Here is a 20,785-nt window from a genome sequence, read left to right on the forward strand (position 1 = left end):
CAAGATATCTTGTTTTTTATTCTGACTAGTCATAATTCTAATTAAAGATATCTTAAATGACACCATATTTCGAGATATCTTAAATGTATTTTTAGATAGGCGATAAATAGTTTTGACTAGTGCAAATTAAATTCTAGATATCTTGAAAGCAAATAATGACTAGGCAAAACTAAATTAGAGATATCTAGAACTGTAATTTTGACTAGTCAAAATGCCTTTTAAGATATCTCAAAATGAATTACAGATATCTTGAATTAGACGGCTTTTCTATTTAAGATATCTTAAATTAACAGTCTGATTAGTCAGAATCACGTTTGAGATATCTTGAATTACGGAGCATTTTGGCGGAATGTTTATAAGGCAGTTTGTTAAAACGGCCATAAAATCAGAGATTCTGTGCATATTTCTGAAGCAGTCTTTAAGTTCACGATTCTCGCACTCTCCGCATATCCCATACTGAGGAGCTCTTCCTATATTGTTGCATTTTATTACAATTTTGTCCATAACGGCCAGCGTCCTTGCAGCCACCTGAAAATCTACACAGGCAAGTGTTTGGACAGCTCAGTACAGCACAAGGGGGCCTTCACGCAATCGTTAAATTCAGATATCTAAAACGTAATTTCGACTAGTCATAATTACGTTTGAGATATCTTAAATTGTAATTAGGGATGTGTGACCCGTCAAATGACAAATTCGGTGACATAATTTGAGATATCTTGAAAGGAAATTTGACTCGTCAAAATGTAATTGAAGATATCTTGAATTATTATAATTACTAGCCAGAATGTAATTGCGGATATCTTAAATTACCATTCTGGATAGTCAAAATGTAGTTTTGTCTAGTCAAGATGCAGTTTTAGATATCTGAAATGTAATTACGGATAGCCAGACAAACGGATTTTATGTTAAAACGGCCTGCCATACTCCCTCTGCTTCTTCTCCCATATCGAACATAGCAGGCGAGGAAAAGAAACACACGGTTTACCTCCGATGTTAGCAATCAGATCCTTTGCATTGGTCCTGTTTCGAAAGATCAATTCTCCACTTTTCATTTGGCCTTTTTTTTTGGGTGGGGGGGGGACAGGATAGCTTAAATGTCACTGTAAAACGTGATTGTTGTTTTTATCAGCTGATAACTGATCATTGTGTCATTGGCAACGGAAAATAAGTTTGTGCACAGGTCTTGGCCTGCGCGGCAGCTGTTCAGTGCATTGTGGGATTTGTAGTATACGGTGGGAGCGCACGTTACCCGCTAACCATTAATAATAGCGATATGAAATCATCTTACGGACGTATAAAATTATATCGCGACCCAGATGTGGCCCGCGGACACTGAGCCTGACACATGTGCTCTAGCTGCTGCGTCTCTCGACTGTCGTCTCTGTCAGAAAGCAAAGCTTCTCTTCATGTTGTTTCATTCAACAGGCACTGTTACTTATGTTGCAGGTTGCGTCACTTCCGTTGTGGCTTTTGTATTTGTGTTGCGGCTTTTGTATTTGTGTTGCGGCTTTTGTATTTGACCTTGACACCTCTGGGCCACCGTAGGAATTAGAAGGAGGACACAAAAACAAAAGGTATCAGAACAAGAACAACAAGATTAAAGTAACAAAGAACATTTTCAAGGGGTTCCCTAATACCAAATTATGGCAAGTTACAGAGTGGGTGAACCTAAAACATTTATGGGAAGCATTTTTCAGAGATTATAGGACGACACTTTGGACTTAATTTTGGTTCAGTCTCAAAGAGAATCAAAGAGTATTATTTTTTGAAAGTGCCATTTCAGACTGAGGTATTTGACTAATATTTGACCTTTAAATGTTTGTGTTCAGTCTTTTTCTGGTGTTAAAGCTGCAATACATGAACTGTTCAGAGTAAACTGTAACCGTTTAGATATGATGGCAGAGACACTTGTTGATCTTTCATCTTTTACTGCTTAGAGATGGTGTATGCATTCTTAGTCAGTGTTCAAAAACTGGACTCACACCTTATATACCATACACAGTGGCACAGAAACTCAACAACCAGTTTGATTCAATGCTTAATATTTTAATGATGCAGAAGATGAGAAAGAACAGTTCATTCTGAGAAATAAGTTTTGTTTTTTTGTTTGTTTCGCTAAAAGCATTCTTTACATCACAAATTTGATTTGCTCATTTTAAAAGAGACAATGCAGCTGAAGGTTATGTCACTTGGTGCTTGACTCCTTATGCAGTGTTACAGCTAAAGAAAAGAAATAAAGATGTAAAAACAGATATTTTGGGTGATATATGAGAATATTTGCTTCTTTGTTAGGTGTCCATGCCTTCATGTCAGCCCAGGAATCATCAGATTCTCCCAACACAGACAGATGGGAATCTGCTGGAACAGCTCTCATCATTCATACACTTCTTTCCTGTAAGAACCAAAAATCAGTATGAACTGAAACCCAGATCACATGGACACAAACATATCTAAAAAAACAACAAAAAAAAAAAACGTAAAAAATAATGAATACACCATTTGTATTACTTTCCTTTCTTTCATAGCTCTTTGCCACAAAACAAAACAAAAAGGAATAATGTACCTGAGTGATTGGGAGTGGCACTGACACTGTTTTTCCCTCAACATTCATAAATGGACTAGTTCTTACTGTAAGTAGCACTTTTCTACTAAGAATCAGAATCAGAAGGTTTTTATTGCCATATGGGTGAACAGGTTCACAGCATTAGGAAATTGCTGCGGTACTTCGTGCTTACAGAAAAAACAAATAAGTATAAAAACTATAAGACAATATACAAGTATACAAATTGCAAATATACAGAGATATTAGAACTATAACTATAACACAATATTACAAATACAATATTACTCCACTTGAGCACTCTATACAACACATTTACATTCACACACATGCACTTTTTTCCACATCTATGTGCTTTCTACCTAACATTTACACTCCAATGAATACATCAGGAGCAACTTGGGGTTCAACACCTTGCCCAAGGATACTTTGACATACAGCCTGGAGCAGCCAGGGATCAAACCAGCAACCTTGCGACTAGTAGATGACCTGCTCTACCTCCTGAGCCACAGCCAGTACAAAACTTCACAGCGCTCTATAGTATACTTTGAAGGATTTCATTGGAAATTTACCTGAAAAATTCATCTCCATGCAGCTCTCTTTGCCAGAAACGTTGTTAGGCTCTCCCAGACACCAGTTTGTGTATGTGAGACGTGTCCCATCAATCCAAAACCAATAACCCTCCTTGAAAACAGAGGGAAAAGTGGATACTAATATATTTTAAAAGAAACCAAACTCCTAGATTATAAATATGTTTATCCAGACAATGTTAACCAAGTAAAATGTTCAAAGGGTAGACTCTTGAGTCAGACTGTCCCACTTTGTACAATTATAAGTGGCATACCTTTTGACCATCAGTACCACCAATCCATGTTCGGCCACTTGCTTTACTGGCATCAGATATCACCTTCTGAATCACCTGGTACTCCTCGAGGCTGTGCACAGATGCAAGGTTTGCCTTCATGGACTGACAGTTTCTCTGCAGTGGACAAACCGAAAACCAAGTACCAAAGTAACAACACAACCTTCAGGATTACACCACAGCAAACATACAATAACAATGAACATAGAAATAAATAATAACATGACCAATAAATTACTGATTTTAATTTAACTTAATTTAGTCATTTTCCCTTTTAACAAACAAAAAGATTAGTAATGTTTTCTTTTGTTTTGTGTGACCAATTGATGTTGGTGGCTAAAACCATTTACTGCAGCTACTGGCATCATTTCAGTGGTTATTAAAAGCTTTCATATAATTTTCAAATGACTTCTTTTCAGTGAAACAATAAGTGGCAGGTGGTTTATCTGTGGCATGAATTGCAGGAACGTGAAGCTGGAGACTGTAGTTTGTTTGAGTTGTTGTTTATTTTAACTGTTTGTTCAATTGTTTTCTGGTTGAAATGTAAAAGCACATAAAACAAAGTATAAATCATATGACTGTTAGAATAAATTCTAACATTAATGATGATCAATAAATACTATTTTCATATATTTATACAATACCAGTCAAAGGTTTGGATACACTGTCTAACTCAGTGGTTTTTTATTATTTAAAATTTGTCTGCATTGCAAATTAATACTAAGAAGAAATACACATGGAATTATTTAGTAACCAAAAAAATGTTAAACAAACCAGAATATATTTTAGATTTTAGATTCATCAAAGTAGGCACCTTTTGCTTAGATGACAGCTTTGCAGATCTTGGCATCAGTCAGCTTTATGAGGTAGTCACCTGGAATGTCTTTCAGTTAACAGCTGTTCCTTGTCAAGAGTTCATTTCTTGCCCTTTTACTGTGTTTCAGACCATCAGTTGTGTTGTGAAGAGGTACAGTAACTAGCCCTATTAGAGTAATGTTCTAATCTATATTATGGCAAGAACTACTCAACTAAGTAAAGAGAAATGACAGCCCATCATTACTTTAGAAAATGAAGGTCAGTCAATCTGAAAATTTTCTAGAACTTTGAAAGTATCTTCAAGTGCAGTTGCAAATACCATCAAACGTTATGATGAAACATGCTCTCATCAGGACCGCCCCAAGAAAGGAAGACCAAGAGTTTCCTCTGTTGCACAGGATCAGTTCATCAGAGTTACCAGCCACAGAAATCGCAAGTTAACAGCACCCCAGATAAGCGCCTATCTAAATGCTTCACAGAGTTCAAGTAGCACACACATCTCAACGTCAGCTGTTCAGAGAAGACTGCGTGAATCTGGACTTTATGGTCTAATCGCTGCAAAGAAGCCACTTCTAAGAAAGACCAACAAGAGGAAGAGAATGGCTTGGGCCAAGGAACACAAGGAATGGACATTAGACCAGTGGAAATCTGTCCTTTGGTCTGATGAGGTGATTCTAAATGTCAAGTCTTTGTGAGACACAGAAAAGGTGAGAGGATGGTTCCTGCATGTGTAGTTCCCACCGTGAAGCATGGAGGAGGAAGTGTGATGGTATGGGGGTGCTTTGCTGGTGACACTGTTGGTGAGTTATTCAAAATCCAAGGCACACTTAACTAGCATGGCTACCACAGCATTCTGCAGCGACATCCCAGCCCATCTGCTTTGTGTTCAGTGAGACCATCATTTGTTTTTCAACAGGACAATGACCCCAAACACACCTCCAGGCTATGTAAGGACTATTTGACCAGGAAAGAGGGTGATAGAGTGTTGCGTCCGATGACCTGATTTAAACCCAATTGAGATGGTCTGGGATGAGTTAGACCGCAGAGTGAAGGCAAAGCAGCCAACAAGTGCTCAGCAGCTCTGGGAACTCCTTCAAGACTGTTGGAAAACCATTTCAGGCGATTACCTCACGAAGCTGATTATGAAAATGCCAAGAGTGTGCAAAGCTGTAATCAAATCAAAAGGTGCCTACTTTGAAGAATCTAAAATCTAAAACATATTTTGGTTTGTTTAACACTTTTAAGTTTACTAAATGATTCTTTATGTGTTCCTTCATAGTCTGGATGACTTCAGTATTAATTTACAATATAGGAAAAAAAATAAAAACCTTGAATAGGAAGGTGTGTCCAAACTTTTGACTGGTATTATATATATTTATCAATTTATTTATTGTTTTCTGTAAAATGTCTATTTGCTAAAGTTAAATGAATCACAAATGTGCAGTTTATAAAGAACTGATTATTATAAGGTGTTATCCAAATATCAAATTATCAAAAAACACATTCACAGTAACTCATGATGTCTAATTACTGTTTACCTGAGCATCACCCCAAATCATGGTTTGGGAAACATAGTAGAAACATCGGTTGCAGTACTGAGTCCAACCAGGAGGACAGGATTGGAAGTTGTTGTCAGTACAGCACTCTTCTGAAGACAAAGAAAAAAATACTGTGATTTAAAGATGATCCATGTCCCTTTAAACTTAAAAAAAAAAAAAAAACATCTCTAGTCATTACTTGTGCCACTTATTTTACTTTTTCAAAAAGAATTCTGATTTGAAAATGTGTCATTTTCTTCTTTTCACTGTCTCTTTTTAAATAGACATCTATTTAAAAAATGGACATTATTTGGACAGTTTGATATAGCTGATTTAAATATACAACATACAGTATGATACTATTAATATAGCTTTATACTCACTGGCAGCAGTGGTCAGAGCCATCATTGCCCAGAGAAGTGGAGACACAGCCAGCAGCTTCATGATGATGTTTAGTATCTCTGTAGGAAAGACAAGACTCAAAGTGACTGGCAGTTCTGTAAAGAAAAGATGGAAGGAAATAAGAATGTTTGTAACATACCTGGCTTATAATATCCTCTCCTCTTTTCAATGTCAGCCTGTAGCCTTCCCCTTTGGAGACCTGGGGCCTATTCCAGGAAGCAGGTTTTGCTAACAACTCTGGGTTTGTTAACCCTAAAATGAGGGAAACTCGGGTTTTCAGTTCCAGAAAGAGCGCTAACTCCAACTCTGAGTCAGTTACCGGGGAAACAGACTCTGTGAACCTAACCTGTTCGCTGGCAGAATTTATCCAACAAACTCTGAGTATCTCTCTGACTCCTCCCCTCCTGCTGCACCTGAACCACCTGTCTGATACTCCCATTCATTTCCTCCTTCATAAAGACGGTGCAAAGCGATCAGAGGAGCGAATTCATCTGCAGACGTTTATGTTTCTACGAGCACTGAAATCCCAGTTAGACGTTAGTTTGTTATTTTTGTACGTAACATGAAGCCTTTACAGTCGTTCACTCGTCAACAGGCTGTAAGGACGGAGACAGCGATGATGTCACTGATTTATAATGAGGCAGCTGCAGCTGTCAGACTGTCAGTCAGTTCCTCTGAAACATTTACTGTAGTTACTGTAGCATCACTGTTACATCACACTGATCTGGATAAAGCTGCTGACACAGAACACACTTTGGATGGAAAAATGTCCGGATCCTGGAGATGATGTGAATGTTTGAGTGAAGATGTCTGTAATTCAGAGTATGAATCTCGACATATTTTCCACTGAAAATCACTTAAATAATGATCATCGGCTCTATAACAGATCAGCAAACAATTAAATGGTCATAAACTGAACTGTCATAAAATGAACTGTCATAAACTGCAGCGAGAACAGTTTTTATTAAGAAACAAACTGACCTGAGGTCAGCTCCCCCCCGGGGTCTGCTGCTGTCTCAGTCTCTAACAGGTTGGTCAGTAAACTCAGTCTGAGCTGTTTCTCCACATTTTTATCTTCACTTTCTGTCTCCTGCAGTTTGTCCGTCACGCTGAATAATTAGATTTTATAAATCAAATGTGAAATTAGGATTCAGCTTCATCTGATGGAGATTCAAGTTGTGTAAATGATGACAGCAGACATTATAAAGAAATGATATATTTTATAACAAACTTTGATTCTGTCTATGATGTCAGAGTGGGTCAGGCTGATTAAAGTGACTCGTCATGCTCCACACTGACACGTGCGATCCTCCATCCATCGGATTAAAATGGAGGCCCCGCTCTTTATTTACCCATTGCCATGGTGAATCCTGGTATCAGAGCTCCATTGATGATGGCTTCCTTTCCTTACTCACGCACGCGCTAACTCAGGGTGATCATACTCAGAGTTGACTGAACTAACTCTGATCAGCTGTTCTGGAACGGGAAACTCAGAGTTGCCGATCTCAGAGTTTGTTGAACATGCTTGCTGGAATAGGCCCCAGTACTTAAATGCACTTTCTTATGTTTACATCTCAGTACAAACACTCCAAAAAAAAAAGAGTATGTTTTGACTCTATGCCTCATTGCGTTACTTTCTGTACCAACCTTGTATAATTTTCTCCACCCAGCTTGAATTTCACAATTTCACATTTTATTTCACATATTGACTGTTGGTCAACAGAGAGGTGCCACACACAACCACAGAACAATAAATAAACCTTCACTTTCTCTTAAAGGAAAAGATACATAAAGCACAAAGCACTGTATGTTTGAGACTAAAATGCATTGTGATTACTATTATTATCTATTATAAGACACAATAAAATATCCCTCTTGTAAAATAAAAGATAGCCCAGATTATGTTACCAGCCACTGAAACCACCGTATTATTTGTTGACTGTTGAATCCAAAAAGGATGGAAATATATGTTCAAAGTAAGTAAGTGCAATAAGAGTGGGGGTTTTCTTATCACTATGTAGTTTGCAAATGTGAAATTGAAAATGGACTAAGCTTTTAAAGTCCATTAACCTCCAATTGTATCATTAGGTTTGTTTGAATCAGGTAGTAAACTATTAATACAGTATTCCATGATACACACTACAAATATAGCATACTGCAATGCTAACCATCAACAGTGGTAGGAGCCATCATTGCACAAAGAGTGTGGACACAGTCAGCAGCTTCATTCTGGTGTTGGTACCTCTACAGAAAACATAAGACCCAACGACACTGACAGTCCATTAACAAAAGGATAAAAGTGATCAGAAACTTTGTACCACCTCTGGTACATATATATATTAGGGCTGGGTGATATAGCGAGTTTTTAAAAAATATCGATATATTTTAATACGCGATATAATATGAGACAATATTGTTTATATAGTCTATGTCGCATTACAATCATACTTGTAGATCCACCAGTTCACCTTTAATTTCTCCCAGTTTGTCTGCACAACTTCATGCTGCCCCAAATCTCTCCCTGTCCACTTCACGCGTAAATCATGCAGGAAGCGATGGCATGGCAGTTTTGCCAACTTAGCAACTTTGTAGCTAGATTTAGCGGCTTTTCAAATCCTGCTATCCTCCGACCATCACTGTCTGCACCTGTGGCCGCGCGAGCGCTGCTGAGCTTAATTGGGTTTAAAAAATAAAAAAAAAAATCTGATCACCAGCAGGTTCGGCCTGGAAACGACCGGTTGTTCGGGAAAACTCCCGAACCTCCCGATGGCCACCACGCCCCTGGTGGTGATTCAGCCATATGGATACGTAGACACCGCATTGAGCGGGTGGGCCTGTTGCTGTGATACGTCAGCGCATATATTCAGTCTGTTTACATGTTTTGTTAGTTGCACAGAGTACTAGATGTACAGGAGTACACACAGGAGGAAGAACTTTCCAGTGAAGTAGACTTCACCAGGCTGGCTTTGTAAAGAATAAATCAGCCTTTTGCTAGTTTTGCTCTGTGTCTTTTCTGTTTACATTTTAATAGCACAGCTGTGAGTCTTTTGTTATGGAGGAAAAAAGCATTCATTCATTTATTTAAGGAGGATTATTTTTTTTATTATGCCAGTTGTTGATTTTTGAGCAACTTCTCATGTACATCTACAGCTAAATATTAATAAAAGTTCCAGTGTGACATTTGAGACATGTAGCTTTGACTCAGCAGTATTTTTTTGTTTATACTTTTTGGGAAGAAAAAATATCGAGATATGCATATCGCCATTCAGCTTAAAAATCTTGAAATATTATTTTTGGTCCATATTGCCCAGCCCTTATATACATATACATATACATATGTTTTCTACTCTGCATTTGTACTTTTTTCTAGATCTAAGCGCTTTCTGTCTAACATTTTCTCTCTCTCTCTCACAAACACACACACACACACACACACACACACACACACACACACACACAAGTGTGTTTTGCTATCTTTGTGGGGAATTTCCATTGACTTCCATTCATTTCTACAGCCTAAACCTTACCTTTACCCTTTTCCTAACCCTAACCATCACATACCTAACCCTAACCCTAACCTAAACTCAATTCATACCTTAGCCCTAACTCTGACCCCTGACCCAAAAACAGGGTTTCCCCTTGTGGGGACAAGGTTCCAGTCCCCACAAGGAGCAATTGGTCCCCACAACGTAGTATATGTCAGGAAAATTGTCCCCACAAGGTATTATAAACATACGCACACACACACACACACACACACACACACACACACACACACACACACACACACACACACACACACACACACACACTTGATGTAACCATGAGGACCACAGCTGCTGTGCACCAGTCCAACACAGAGCTTTACTGTAAATTCACCACATCACAGCAAGCTAGCCTTTTTCTCCTGTCAGTTGTCAGTTTGATCTGCAGGACTTTCACAACGTGAAAAATCATAGGCTTATATCATATACAGCTCCAAGATGATTTAAAAATGAGGACATTACATATTAGCTTTAAATTTCTAGTTTATCAAATGTCACTGAGCAATCCCCACTTTGGGGTCTAATATCGAATTTCGCTGCAATTGCTTCTGCTTCATCTCTGGATTTGCTTCCGCAAATTTTATAATCTCATATGTTTGCTCATAAGTGACAGTCTGTAGTTTCGTTTGCCTCCTGCACTTGCTATGATTGTGTCTGGTGAAATGAACTGACATAAACACTAAAGCGATCTCCAGGCATTGTTAGTGTGTGTAGTTGTACATGAACGAGCCAATGCATGGAAGTGGGCGGGTGGGAGCTGAGGAGGGCTTTAGCGCTAAACTCATCCAGCTTATGGATCACATTTAATTTGAACTGTATTACAATGGGACTAAATCTGACTGATTTAGGTGATGATTTTATTGGAATTAACATTGAGAAAAATCGGGATCTGCAGAGGCCATCTGACTAGAGTGAAAATCCGATTTGTGCAACTTCAACTTAGGCAATTTTTACTGTATAAAGCGCATGAAAAATAAAATTCACCATAACACTGAATCAGTGTTTTATTACTGTCTAACCAAAGTGGACACTGGAGAGAAATCTGGAGTTTTTCATGTTGCAAAATTGCAACCATTCTACACCTGGGCCACAGCTTTATCTGACAAACACTCAAAGCAAAATTCTTCTGCAGGTTTGGATCTTAGTTTGCCAGACAGGCAACTGTGTTTCAGACATTTTGTGTTGCTGGCCTTTTCTTGGGAGCGGTTAGAGTGGCAAGTCACATCTGTTATGTCCAAGTACCTCTTGGCCGAGGACATAACAGCGCATATACACACACACACACAATACAGACATTCAACACACCACCACTTAGTTTAAACATGACCAAATTGAGGTTTGTCTCATGAAATGTGCGTGAACTTGGCTTCAGGGAAAATATGTGCATCAGTAGCCATCAGGCCACTCCCTCAGCTGGGGTAAATCAACAGTTTTGCCTCTGATTTATAATTTTCAGAATGCCTCCACCACTCTGCTACAATCAGATAATATTAACTATTTAGGTATAAATTTTTCCACCAAGCTCTCAGACTTGGTACAGTTAAATCATATTCCTCTATTGAAAACAATAGAGAATGATCTCACACGCTGGAATACTTTACCTATATCACTCATGGGAGAGTTGCCACCATTAAAATGATGGTTTTGCCAAAAATCAACTATGTGTTTCACTGATCCCTAATAAACCCTCTGTTGCTTGGTTTAAGTCACTAGACTGGACAGGAGACTTTTAAATACACACATGCACACAAACACAAACACACATTCCTTAATGAGCTACGTTATTTGTGTAGGAAAGACCTTTTGTTCTGAGGCAGCTTTGGATTCTTTGTGGTACACATGACCAAATACCATGATATGTTCTATTTACAAATAAAGGTTGATGAATGTATGTATTGTGTTATTGAGGAGAGAGTGCTGGGAAAACATTACATACATTGTGTGTGCACATGTAATTAATGCAGGGGGTGATTTTGTGGGATTGGGAACACTCAAAAGTTTTTAGATTGCGCCGTTTTACGAGGTGATGTCAGTGAATCCCCTCATTGGACCACAAACAAATCAGGTGATCTATTCAGGGACTGAAGCAATTGCTCTTTCGGACGTCATATGTCACGTGATTTGTTTTCACCCCAAAACAAGCTTTGAAGCAGTGGTTCTATGCAATTGTAAGTTCTGGGTTTGAAGCATCGAAGCATCAACACCGCAGTCACTAATGTTTGGTCAAGTCCTGCTTCTGGAGTCCAGGCATTGTGGGTTCTCTTCCTACACAGTGTTACATGACAAAGGGATGGTTCAGGGTTACCTAATCCAGCCCTCTATAACTATAAGAGTGATCAAAAAGGAAAGTTTTAAGCTTTTCAGGGAGCTTTTAGGACAGCCCGGCAATAAAAATTACAATACTCTAGCCTAGAAGTAGTAAATGAACTAGTTTTTCAGCATCCCTCTGGGACAGGATGTTTCAAATTTTATAGATATTGTGCAAATACAATAAAGCAGTCCTTCATATTTGTTTAATATGTGGATTGAAGGACATGTCCTGGTCAACAATGACTTCAAGATCCGTCACAGTTACTGGATGCTAAACAAATATCATCCAAAGTAAGGATCTGATTAGACACTGTATTTTTTTTTTTTTTAGGGCTGAGTACAATAACCTCAGCTTTATCTGAATTTAGAAGGATGAAGGTCATCCAGGTTTTTGTCTTTAAACCATTCTTAGATTAAGAATGGGTTGTTACTCAATTTCCTATGTTTGTGAAAGCAGACAAGCAAATACTTATGGCAACATAGTATACATCCTAACTTCTTTACTTTATTCCAAAGATATGACAAATGGAAAATGAATAGACTGGAAAACTTGTAAAACTAGATTTACGTGTACATAAGGCATTCATTAAACCTCACTTTCTAAGGCACCAACACCTTCCACAGCAAGCTTGGATGAGGAGAATAAATTGAACCAATGTGTTGGAATACAGTGATCCCTCAGCTATTGCGGGAGTAACATTCCCCGCGGCAGGTGAAAATCCACACAGTAGCGGTATTATATTTATTTTATTATTTACATATATTTTAAGCTTTATAAACCCTTCCCACACTCTTATAAACACTTCATTTGCTCTTAAACACGCTTCATTAGGTGGTGCATTATCTTTGCCCTCGGCCGTAACCTCTATTTCTGCCGAAGGCGGAGGTGTAAGTGATCACAAAATCCCACAATATAGCGAAAACTCCGCAATACAGAATTAGATATATTTAAAAAAAAAAAAAAAAGGAAAGAACTGCGATACAGTGAAGCCGCAATAAGTGAACCGCGATATAGCGAGGGACGACTGTACTGCTATCTTTTAAAGTGTTAGTTTGATGAAGAGGTTTTCAAGGTTTGTTGGGTAACTTTATTTTTTAAAGCAACATTTTCGAGCACTTGAATTAATCGAAGTAGTGTCGTAACATAACAGGTTGTGCAGCTTTGAGTTTTCTCACATCCTTAAAAAGAAAAAGTTGGGCAAAATTGGAACTTTCTGTTGCTACATGTATTTAGTTAAGACAACGTACGAGATTCAAAATATTAAGATGACAGAACTTTTTTGTAAATCATACTTTTATGTTAGCTCAACTTATTAATTTCATTCAGGTAAAGTGAGCCCGAATATCTCCAAGTTGAAATATTAAGTTAGCGCTTAGTTTTGATGTTATTTGGGTCATTTGGAGAAACTTTTTCTGTGGAACCAAATTGGCCCGAGAATTGGCCTGTTCAGAAAATGAAAAGTAGTGGTCCCACGCCACTGTTTATTTCTTAACACACACTGCACGAAAAGAAGCATATTCTTCCCCGTATACTGATGCGGGCGCCGCTAGTAAACGTCAGCTTTCGTCAGCATACGGGGATGCGCATTATCGTTCGCCTGAGACGGATATGGTCATTTACTACCACCAGAAGCAGCGGGGGGGTAAAGGTATGGGGGAGCCGGCAGGCGTTAATGACTACTTTACATATGAATAGCAGCGCTGCAAGCCGAAGCGGCGGCAACAGACCCATGTGGCTTCGCTGTCATTGAATGAAAAAAATTCCATCACAATTCAGCACTCACATGTGATTGGCTGGTAGATCTGTCCCTCATTGGCCTGGATTATTTATTAGGGAGGGGCTTACCGAGGCCTGTCTGTAAGCCCCTCCCTAATAAATAATCCAGTAATAAAAATTATTTTTAATTATTATTTATGTGATATACCTTGTATGTTATGTTGTATTCATGCCATGCTAATATATATATATATATATATATATATATATATATATATATATATATATATATATATATATATATATATATATATATAAAGAAAACAAAAACATTATGACATATAATGCTTTGCTACTTCTGGGCCATGTGGTGGTGGCTTTCTCTCAGAGCATGGTCCAGCATACAGACACTTATGGTGCACAGTGTTGTATTTAGGGTGAGCTTCTAGTCTGTCTTGCAGTTTGGTGCAGAGGTCACTGAGCTCCTGGCTGGGGAAGCTTGGGGGTCTTAATCCAGCCCGATACGCCCTCTGAGACGCCATCCTCCTCATCCAACATGAGGTCAGTGGTGACACCGTCCCAGAAGGCAACCTCCTTCACTGCCAGGACACTCGCCCTCGCCTCCAGCAGCTGTTGACACAGAGCACACATTAAGTCATTATGAAACTATATGAAATATTGTGAAAAATCAGGAAACTACACTGAAAGTTTGAGTCTCTTGACTTTGAATGCACACATAGCAGATAAGACCCTGAATGCAAAAAAAAAAAAAATTCATCAGCCCATCTTTGTCATCAGAAACAATGGTTATGTGACAAAGTACCAACTCCTGTGCATCCTGTGAATAAAAGACAAATGAACAAGTACTTTAAAAAAATGTAACATTGATAAAAGTACTTCAGTGATTTTGATCATTAACCATTGAGGCACCTTTAAACTGATTATACATTTTTTATCTTTTAGGTCCCAAAATGTTACAGCTGCTAAAACTATAAACATTCAGTGTTAATTATTTTCACCTTCACTGCATCACCTTTTTTATTGTAAATAAAGAGCGTAAACACAGTGCATACATAAACATATCCAGGCAAAAAACACACAAACAAACAACACCAATAGATACTTACACACAATTATATCACGGTCCACGCATTAGGAACACTCACACTCGCGTTGTGAGGCGAACACAGTCAGTGGAAAATAAAGGTGAAAATAAATAACAGTAAAAACATTTTAAGTTCTTCTCTCCTCCACACATTGACTACTGCTGCTTTGTTTCTGATTCTTACCTCTGCAGAGGATCATACCGGCTTTTATTATTATTATTTTATTTACATTATACATGCTTCCCTTAGGCAGTATTATTAGAAAGCACTGCATCAATTTTCATCGTTATGCAGATGATACTCAGCTTTACCTATCAATGAAGCCAGATGACACACATCAATTAGTTAAACTGCAGGAATGTCTTAAAGATATTAAGGCCTGGATGACCTCTAATTTCCTGCTTCTAAATTCAGATAAAACTGAAATTCTTGTTCTCGGCCCCACAAATCTTAGAAACATGGTGTCTAACCAGATACTTACTCTGGATGGCATTACTTTGGCCTCCAGTAACACTGTGAGAAATCTTGGAGTCATTTTTGACCAGGATATGTCCTTCAATGCACATATTAAACAAATATGTAGGACCGCTTTTTTGCATTTGCGCAATATTTCTAAAATTAGAAACATCCTTTCTCAGAGTGATGCTGAAAAGCTAATTAATGCATTTATTACTTCTAGGGTGGACTATTGTAATTCATTATTATCAGGCTGTCCTAAAAGCTCCCTGAAAAGCCTTCAGCTGATCCAAAATGCTGCAGCTAGAGTACTGACAGGGACTAGAAAGAGAGAGCAGATTTCTCCATCTCCCAGGTGATTAATATTATGAAATTCTTCATACACGCTTGTGATGTATGAACCTAGAGATGTCCTACCAATACTTACCACAGGGGGGCAGACCGCCACTAGGGCATACAGGGGTTCTGATAGCAACAGTAGCATAATAAACAAATGAGTGAACCAGCAAGAAGTTGTCCCCCATGCTCTGTGTGTCGAGTAATAATGTTTACTTAGTGACACTATAAGGGAGCAACATAACATAAATTGGCGACGAGTCGTGTATTTCGGAATACTTTTCATCGACTGGCTGTGAAAGTTAAGTCAGCTTTGTGCAAGTTTGTGGACCGAAATGAACACCCGCGTTTTTGGATAGCTAATGTGCTGATCAACTATGAGCCAACCATCATCGGAGGGCCCGAGTGCAGCTAGTGTTACATCTGCGGATACAAGGACATCGAGTGCTTCGAGTTCATCTACAGTGCACGTAATCCCAGAAAGACGTATGATGGCTGGAATATATGGACATATGGACATTTTCGATGAGTCTGGTGAGCAATGGGCAACGTATATTGAACGTTTTGAGCATTACGTGGTGGCTAATGACATTCATGAGGCTAAGAAGGTTTCAGTACTGTTCAGTGTGATGGGACCTAAAACGTATGGACTGCTTCGTAGCTTAGTAGCTCCCGTGGCACCTGGCACAATGACTTACAAACAGGCTGTGACTGTGCTTAAAGATCACTTCACACCGAAACCGCTTGTTATAGCCGAGAGGTTCAGGTTCCACAAGCGAAATCAGGGGGAAGGAGAAACGGTAGCACAGTATGTAGCAGTGCTCAAGAAGCTATCGGAACACTGTGAGTTCGGGGCTTACCTAGAGGACGCTCTGAGGGACAGATTTGTTTGCGGATTGAAATGCGAAGCTGTGCAGAAACGCCTTCTGACTGAGGAAAACCTCACGTTCAAGAAAGCTGTTGAACATGCAGTGTCAGCAGAGACAGCAGCACGCGACGTACAGCAGTTAAGTAATTCCCTGAAAGTAAACGCAGTGTTTGCGCAAGGTGAAAAATGCCGCCGCTGTGGGAAGGGAAATCATAGTGATGATGACTGCTGGTACAAAGACCGCGAATGTCACCAGTGCGGGAGGAAGGGCCACACGAAACGAATGTGCAGGAGTAAATAAATAAACACAAAGATATTAAGCCTGAACAGAAAAGCCATGCACACAAACGCAGCGTGAAAGATAGAAAGAAAAAGATCCATCACGTCGAGGCGAATGAAAGTGAAAGTGAAGGAACGAAATCGGATAGTGACAGTGACTTGGGACTGTATGCAGTGTCTCAGAAAGGGAAATATTCACGCATATCAGTAGTGCCAACAGTTAACGGAAAGAAAATGGAGATGGAATTGGATACAGGGGCTGCAGTGTCATTGATTCCTTGGGAACTGTACAAACGAAAGCTGCATAAGTTTCCTCTGCAACCCACTGATATCATACTAAAGACATACACAGGAGAGCCTTTGGCACCAGAAGGAGTTGTTAAAGTGCAAGTGGCATTGAACAAGCAACACGCTGTCTTGCCACTGTATGTGGTGAAGGCGGATGCTCCACCATTATTTGGCAGGGAGTGGCTGAGAGCCATTCAACTAAATTGGAGAGACTTAAAGACTGTACATGCAATTGAGTACAGACAGACAGACAGCTTAGAGACAGTGTTAAAGAGACACTCTGCTGTTTTCTCCGATAAGTTAGGCACCATGAGAGGAGTGAAAGCCAGGCTCACTCTAAGACCAAACAGTGTACCCAAATTCTGCCCACCACGCAATGTGCCATATGCTCTTCGACCGCGAGTGGAAGCTGAGCTGACACGCCTCACTGAGCTTGGCGTCATCTCACCTGTGGCGCATAGTGACTGGGCTACGCCAGTGGTGCCCGTGAACAAGAAGGACGGCGCCGTGAGACTCTGCGGGGACTTCAAAGTCACCATCAACCCAGCTCTCTGCATCGACAAGTACCCAATTCCACGTATTGAGGACTTGTTTGCTTCTCTCGCTGGAGGTCAACGCTTCAGTAAACTGGATCTATCTAATGCATATCTACAGATGGAAGTAGAAGAGAGCTCCAAGAAGTTGCTGACCATCTCAACACAGAAAGGACTGTTCTGCTTCAACCGCTTGCCGTTTGGTGTAGCGTCATCGCCCGCCTTGTTCCAGAAGGCAATGGACCAGGTGCTCCTCGGACTGCCACACACTCACTGCTACCTGGACGACATACTGGTCAGTGGTCCTGACAAGCAGACACACCTGAAAACTCTGGATGCAGTACTCAGCAGGCTAGAGGAATACGGCCTGCACCTCAAGCAAGAGAAATGTCTCTTCTTCCAGGAATCCGTGGAATACCTGGGCCACATCATCGATGCTGCTGGGCTCCACAAGTCACCGGAGAAGGTACGTGCCATCGTGGAAGCACCAGCACCAGGCGATGTAAGTAAACTTCGATCTTTCCTAGGAATGCTAAACTATTATGGACGCTTTATCCCTGATCTGGCCACTGCGCTAAAGCCGTTGAATGAACTGCTGAACAAAGAAAAGAAATGGCAGTGGACGTCAGCCTGTGCATCAGCGTTCCAGGAAGCCAAAGCACTCCTGGTATCACAAGAGGTGCTCACACACTACAACCCTGAGTTGCCTCTCCGTCTCGCTTGCGATGCTTCAACCTATGGGGTCGGAGCTGTTCTCTCGCATGTCATGCCGGATGGCGATGAAAAACCCATCGCCTATGCATCCAGAACTCTCAGCAAAGCAGAACAAAACTACGCTCAGATTGAGAGGGAGGCGTTAGCGATAGTCTTTGGAGTACGCAAGTTCCACCAGTACCTGTATGGCAATACATTCACGCTACTCACTGACCATCGCCCGCTTACAACCATCTTCAGTCCAGTGAAAAGCACACCATCTATGGCTGCAGCTCGCATGCAACGCTGGGCGCTCATGCTTTCCGCTCACAATTACACCATTGAGTACCGCAAGGGGGCCCTACATGCCAACGCTGATGGACTGTCAAGGTTACCGCTCCCTCATGCCCCCAGTGAGAAACAAGGTGCAGTGGAGGTGTTCTACACGTCACAGTTGGACACATTGCCAGTCAGCAACGCCGAAATCAAGCGTCACACCATGTCGGATTCCACCCTGTCCCGTGTCATGGAAATGGTCACAACTGGTCGTTTTCCAGCTGCAAAGGACGCAGGTGAGCTGTCTCCCTATCTCCAGTGCCGCCATGATCTCACTGTGCAGCACGGATGCCTTATGTGGGGGTTGAGAGTGATTGTGCCACCCAAACTGCGCCCCCGGGTGCTGACAGAGCTACACTCAGCAAACCCAGGTGTAGTAAGGATGAAGAGCTTAGCTCGTAGCTACGTTTGGTGGCCCAGCATCGACTCCCAGATCGAGCACCAAGCAAAATCATGCCACTCATGTCAACGAGTGCAGAAAGACCCTGGCCTAGCACCCTTACACCCGTGGATGTGGCCATCCAGTCCTTGGGAACGGATACATGTGGACTTTGCAGGTCCATTTGAAGGGCACATGTACCTGGTCATAGTGGACGCACACTCCAAATGGCCCGAGGTGCACATCATGGATAGCACCACATCCAGCAAAACCATCCAAGTGCTTAGGGGACTTTTTAGTCGCTATGGCATTCCACACAGTCTTGTAAGCGACAACGGCCCTCAGTTCTGCTCTGAAGAATTCAGCACGTTTCTGAAAGCCAATGGAGTCAAACACATTCGCTCAGCACCATACCACCCTGCCTCCAATGGCTTGGCAGAGCGATTTGTGCAAACCTTCAAGCACGCTCTGAAATCTTCCAGAGGCACTACACCAGTGCAGCAGCATCTGGATACGTTCCTCCTGACCTACCGTAACACCCCCCATGCAACAACCAAGGAAAGCCCTGCAATGCTGTTCATCGGACGCAAGCTGCGTTCTCGACTGGATTTCCTGAAACCAAGTATGGCTGGAACAGTGCACCAGTCACAAGAGGCTCAACAGCAACGACGCCAGCTACACTCTAAACAGAGACAGTTTGAACTTGGTGAGCCAGTGCTCGTGCGTGATTATAGGAGGGGGGAGGATAAGTGGACGCAAGCTGTGGTGATCGAGAAGACCGGACCAGTGTCCTACAAGGTACATGTGGGTACACAAGGGGTCTGGAAGCGTCATGTGGACCAGATGCTGACTCGGCCTGAGTCAGACCCACCAGAGACTGCAGGGAGTTTTCCTGTGAGTTGTCCGCTGTCACTTCCTCAGACAACCACACCTGACCCAAATACACCTCAACAGAAGGAGGATACTGATACAGTGCCACACACACCACATGCACCACCAAAAACACCCAAAACACTCAAGACACCACAGTCCACAGAAATGACACACACAGAACATTCAGAGACAACAGGGACTGTACGACGATATCCTGTGAGGATCACACGTCCGCCGGTACGTTACAGGGATCAGTAAACTTAACAACCACAAAAAAAAAAAAGAAAAAAAAGAGTTGAACAATGTTGACATTCCAAGATGTTGTAAAAAAAAAAAAAAAGAAAAGAAAAAGTTGAAGAATGTTTAAGAATGTTTGCTTTTGTAGAATGTTGTTAAATGGTTCTGAGTTTTGATATTTGAAGTGATTATAAGCTGTGACATAACTCTCCTATTTTCTGGTAATGTTGTGGAGAAGTAAAGAAAGAAATAATCTCATGTAGTTTAAAAGGGGATATAATGTCTTACGTTTGTTTCCGAAGAAATGTTTTTGTTACTGACAACAAATCTTAGTGGGGAGGAGATATGTGATGTATGAACCTAGAGATGTCCTACCAATACTTACCACAGGGGGGCAGACCGCCACTAGGGCATACAGGGGTTCTGATAGCAACAGTAGCATAATAAACAAATGAGTGAACCAGCAAGAAGTTGTCCTCCATGCTCTGTGTGTCGAGTAATAATGTTTACTTAGTGACACTATAAGGGAGCAACATAACAACGCTTGTCAAAATTACCCTGATTATGTGGTTAATAATATCACACCATATCTTCCAGTCCTTTCCTGGTATGTGAAATTAGTGTTGGTACCGTGCCTCTTCAGTGTCTTCC

The 20,785-nt window shown here is 40.7% G+C and overlaps 2 protein-coding genes across 2 annotated transcripts; one reads left to right on the plus strand and one right to left on the minus strand.

The window, feature by feature from the left end:
• Positions 1-2,198: 2,198 nt before the first annotated feature.
• Positions 2,199-6,220, minus strand: LOC115797463 (ladderlectin-like). The gene is made up of 5 exons (XM_030754045.1): positions 6,140-6,220; positions 5,777-5,866; positions 3,405-3,539; positions 3,133-3,244; positions 2,199-2,392 (listed from the first exon to the last, which is right to left on the minus strand). The coding sequence occupies exons 1-5, from the start codon at positions 6,218-6,220 to the stop codon at positions 2,325-2,327; spliced, it is 486 nt and encodes a 161-aa protein (XP_030609905.1). The 3' UTR covers positions 2,199-2,324.
• Positions 6,221-16,139: 9,919 nt separating this feature from the next.
• On the plus strand, positions 16,140-20,162 carry LOC115796672 (uncharacterized protein K02A2.6-like). The gene is made up of 2 exons (XM_030753035.1): positions 16,140-16,646; positions 16,844-20,162. Exons 1-2 carry the CDS (start codon positions 16,140-16,142, stop codon positions 20,153-20,155), a joined length of 3,819 nt encoding a protein of 1,272 aa, XP_030608895.1. The 3' UTR covers positions 20,156-20,162.
• Positions 20,163-20,785: the final 623 nt, after the last annotated feature.

Source organism: Archocentrus centrarchus, chromosome 18, assembly GCF_007364275.1.
Source record: "Archocentrus centrarchus isolate MPI-CPG fArcCen1 chromosome 18, fArcCen1, whole genome shotgun sequence".
In the NCBI taxonomy this organism is placed as follows: Eukaryota; Metazoa; Chordata; class Actinopteri; order Cichliformes; family Cichlidae; genus Archocentrus; species Archocentrus centrarchus.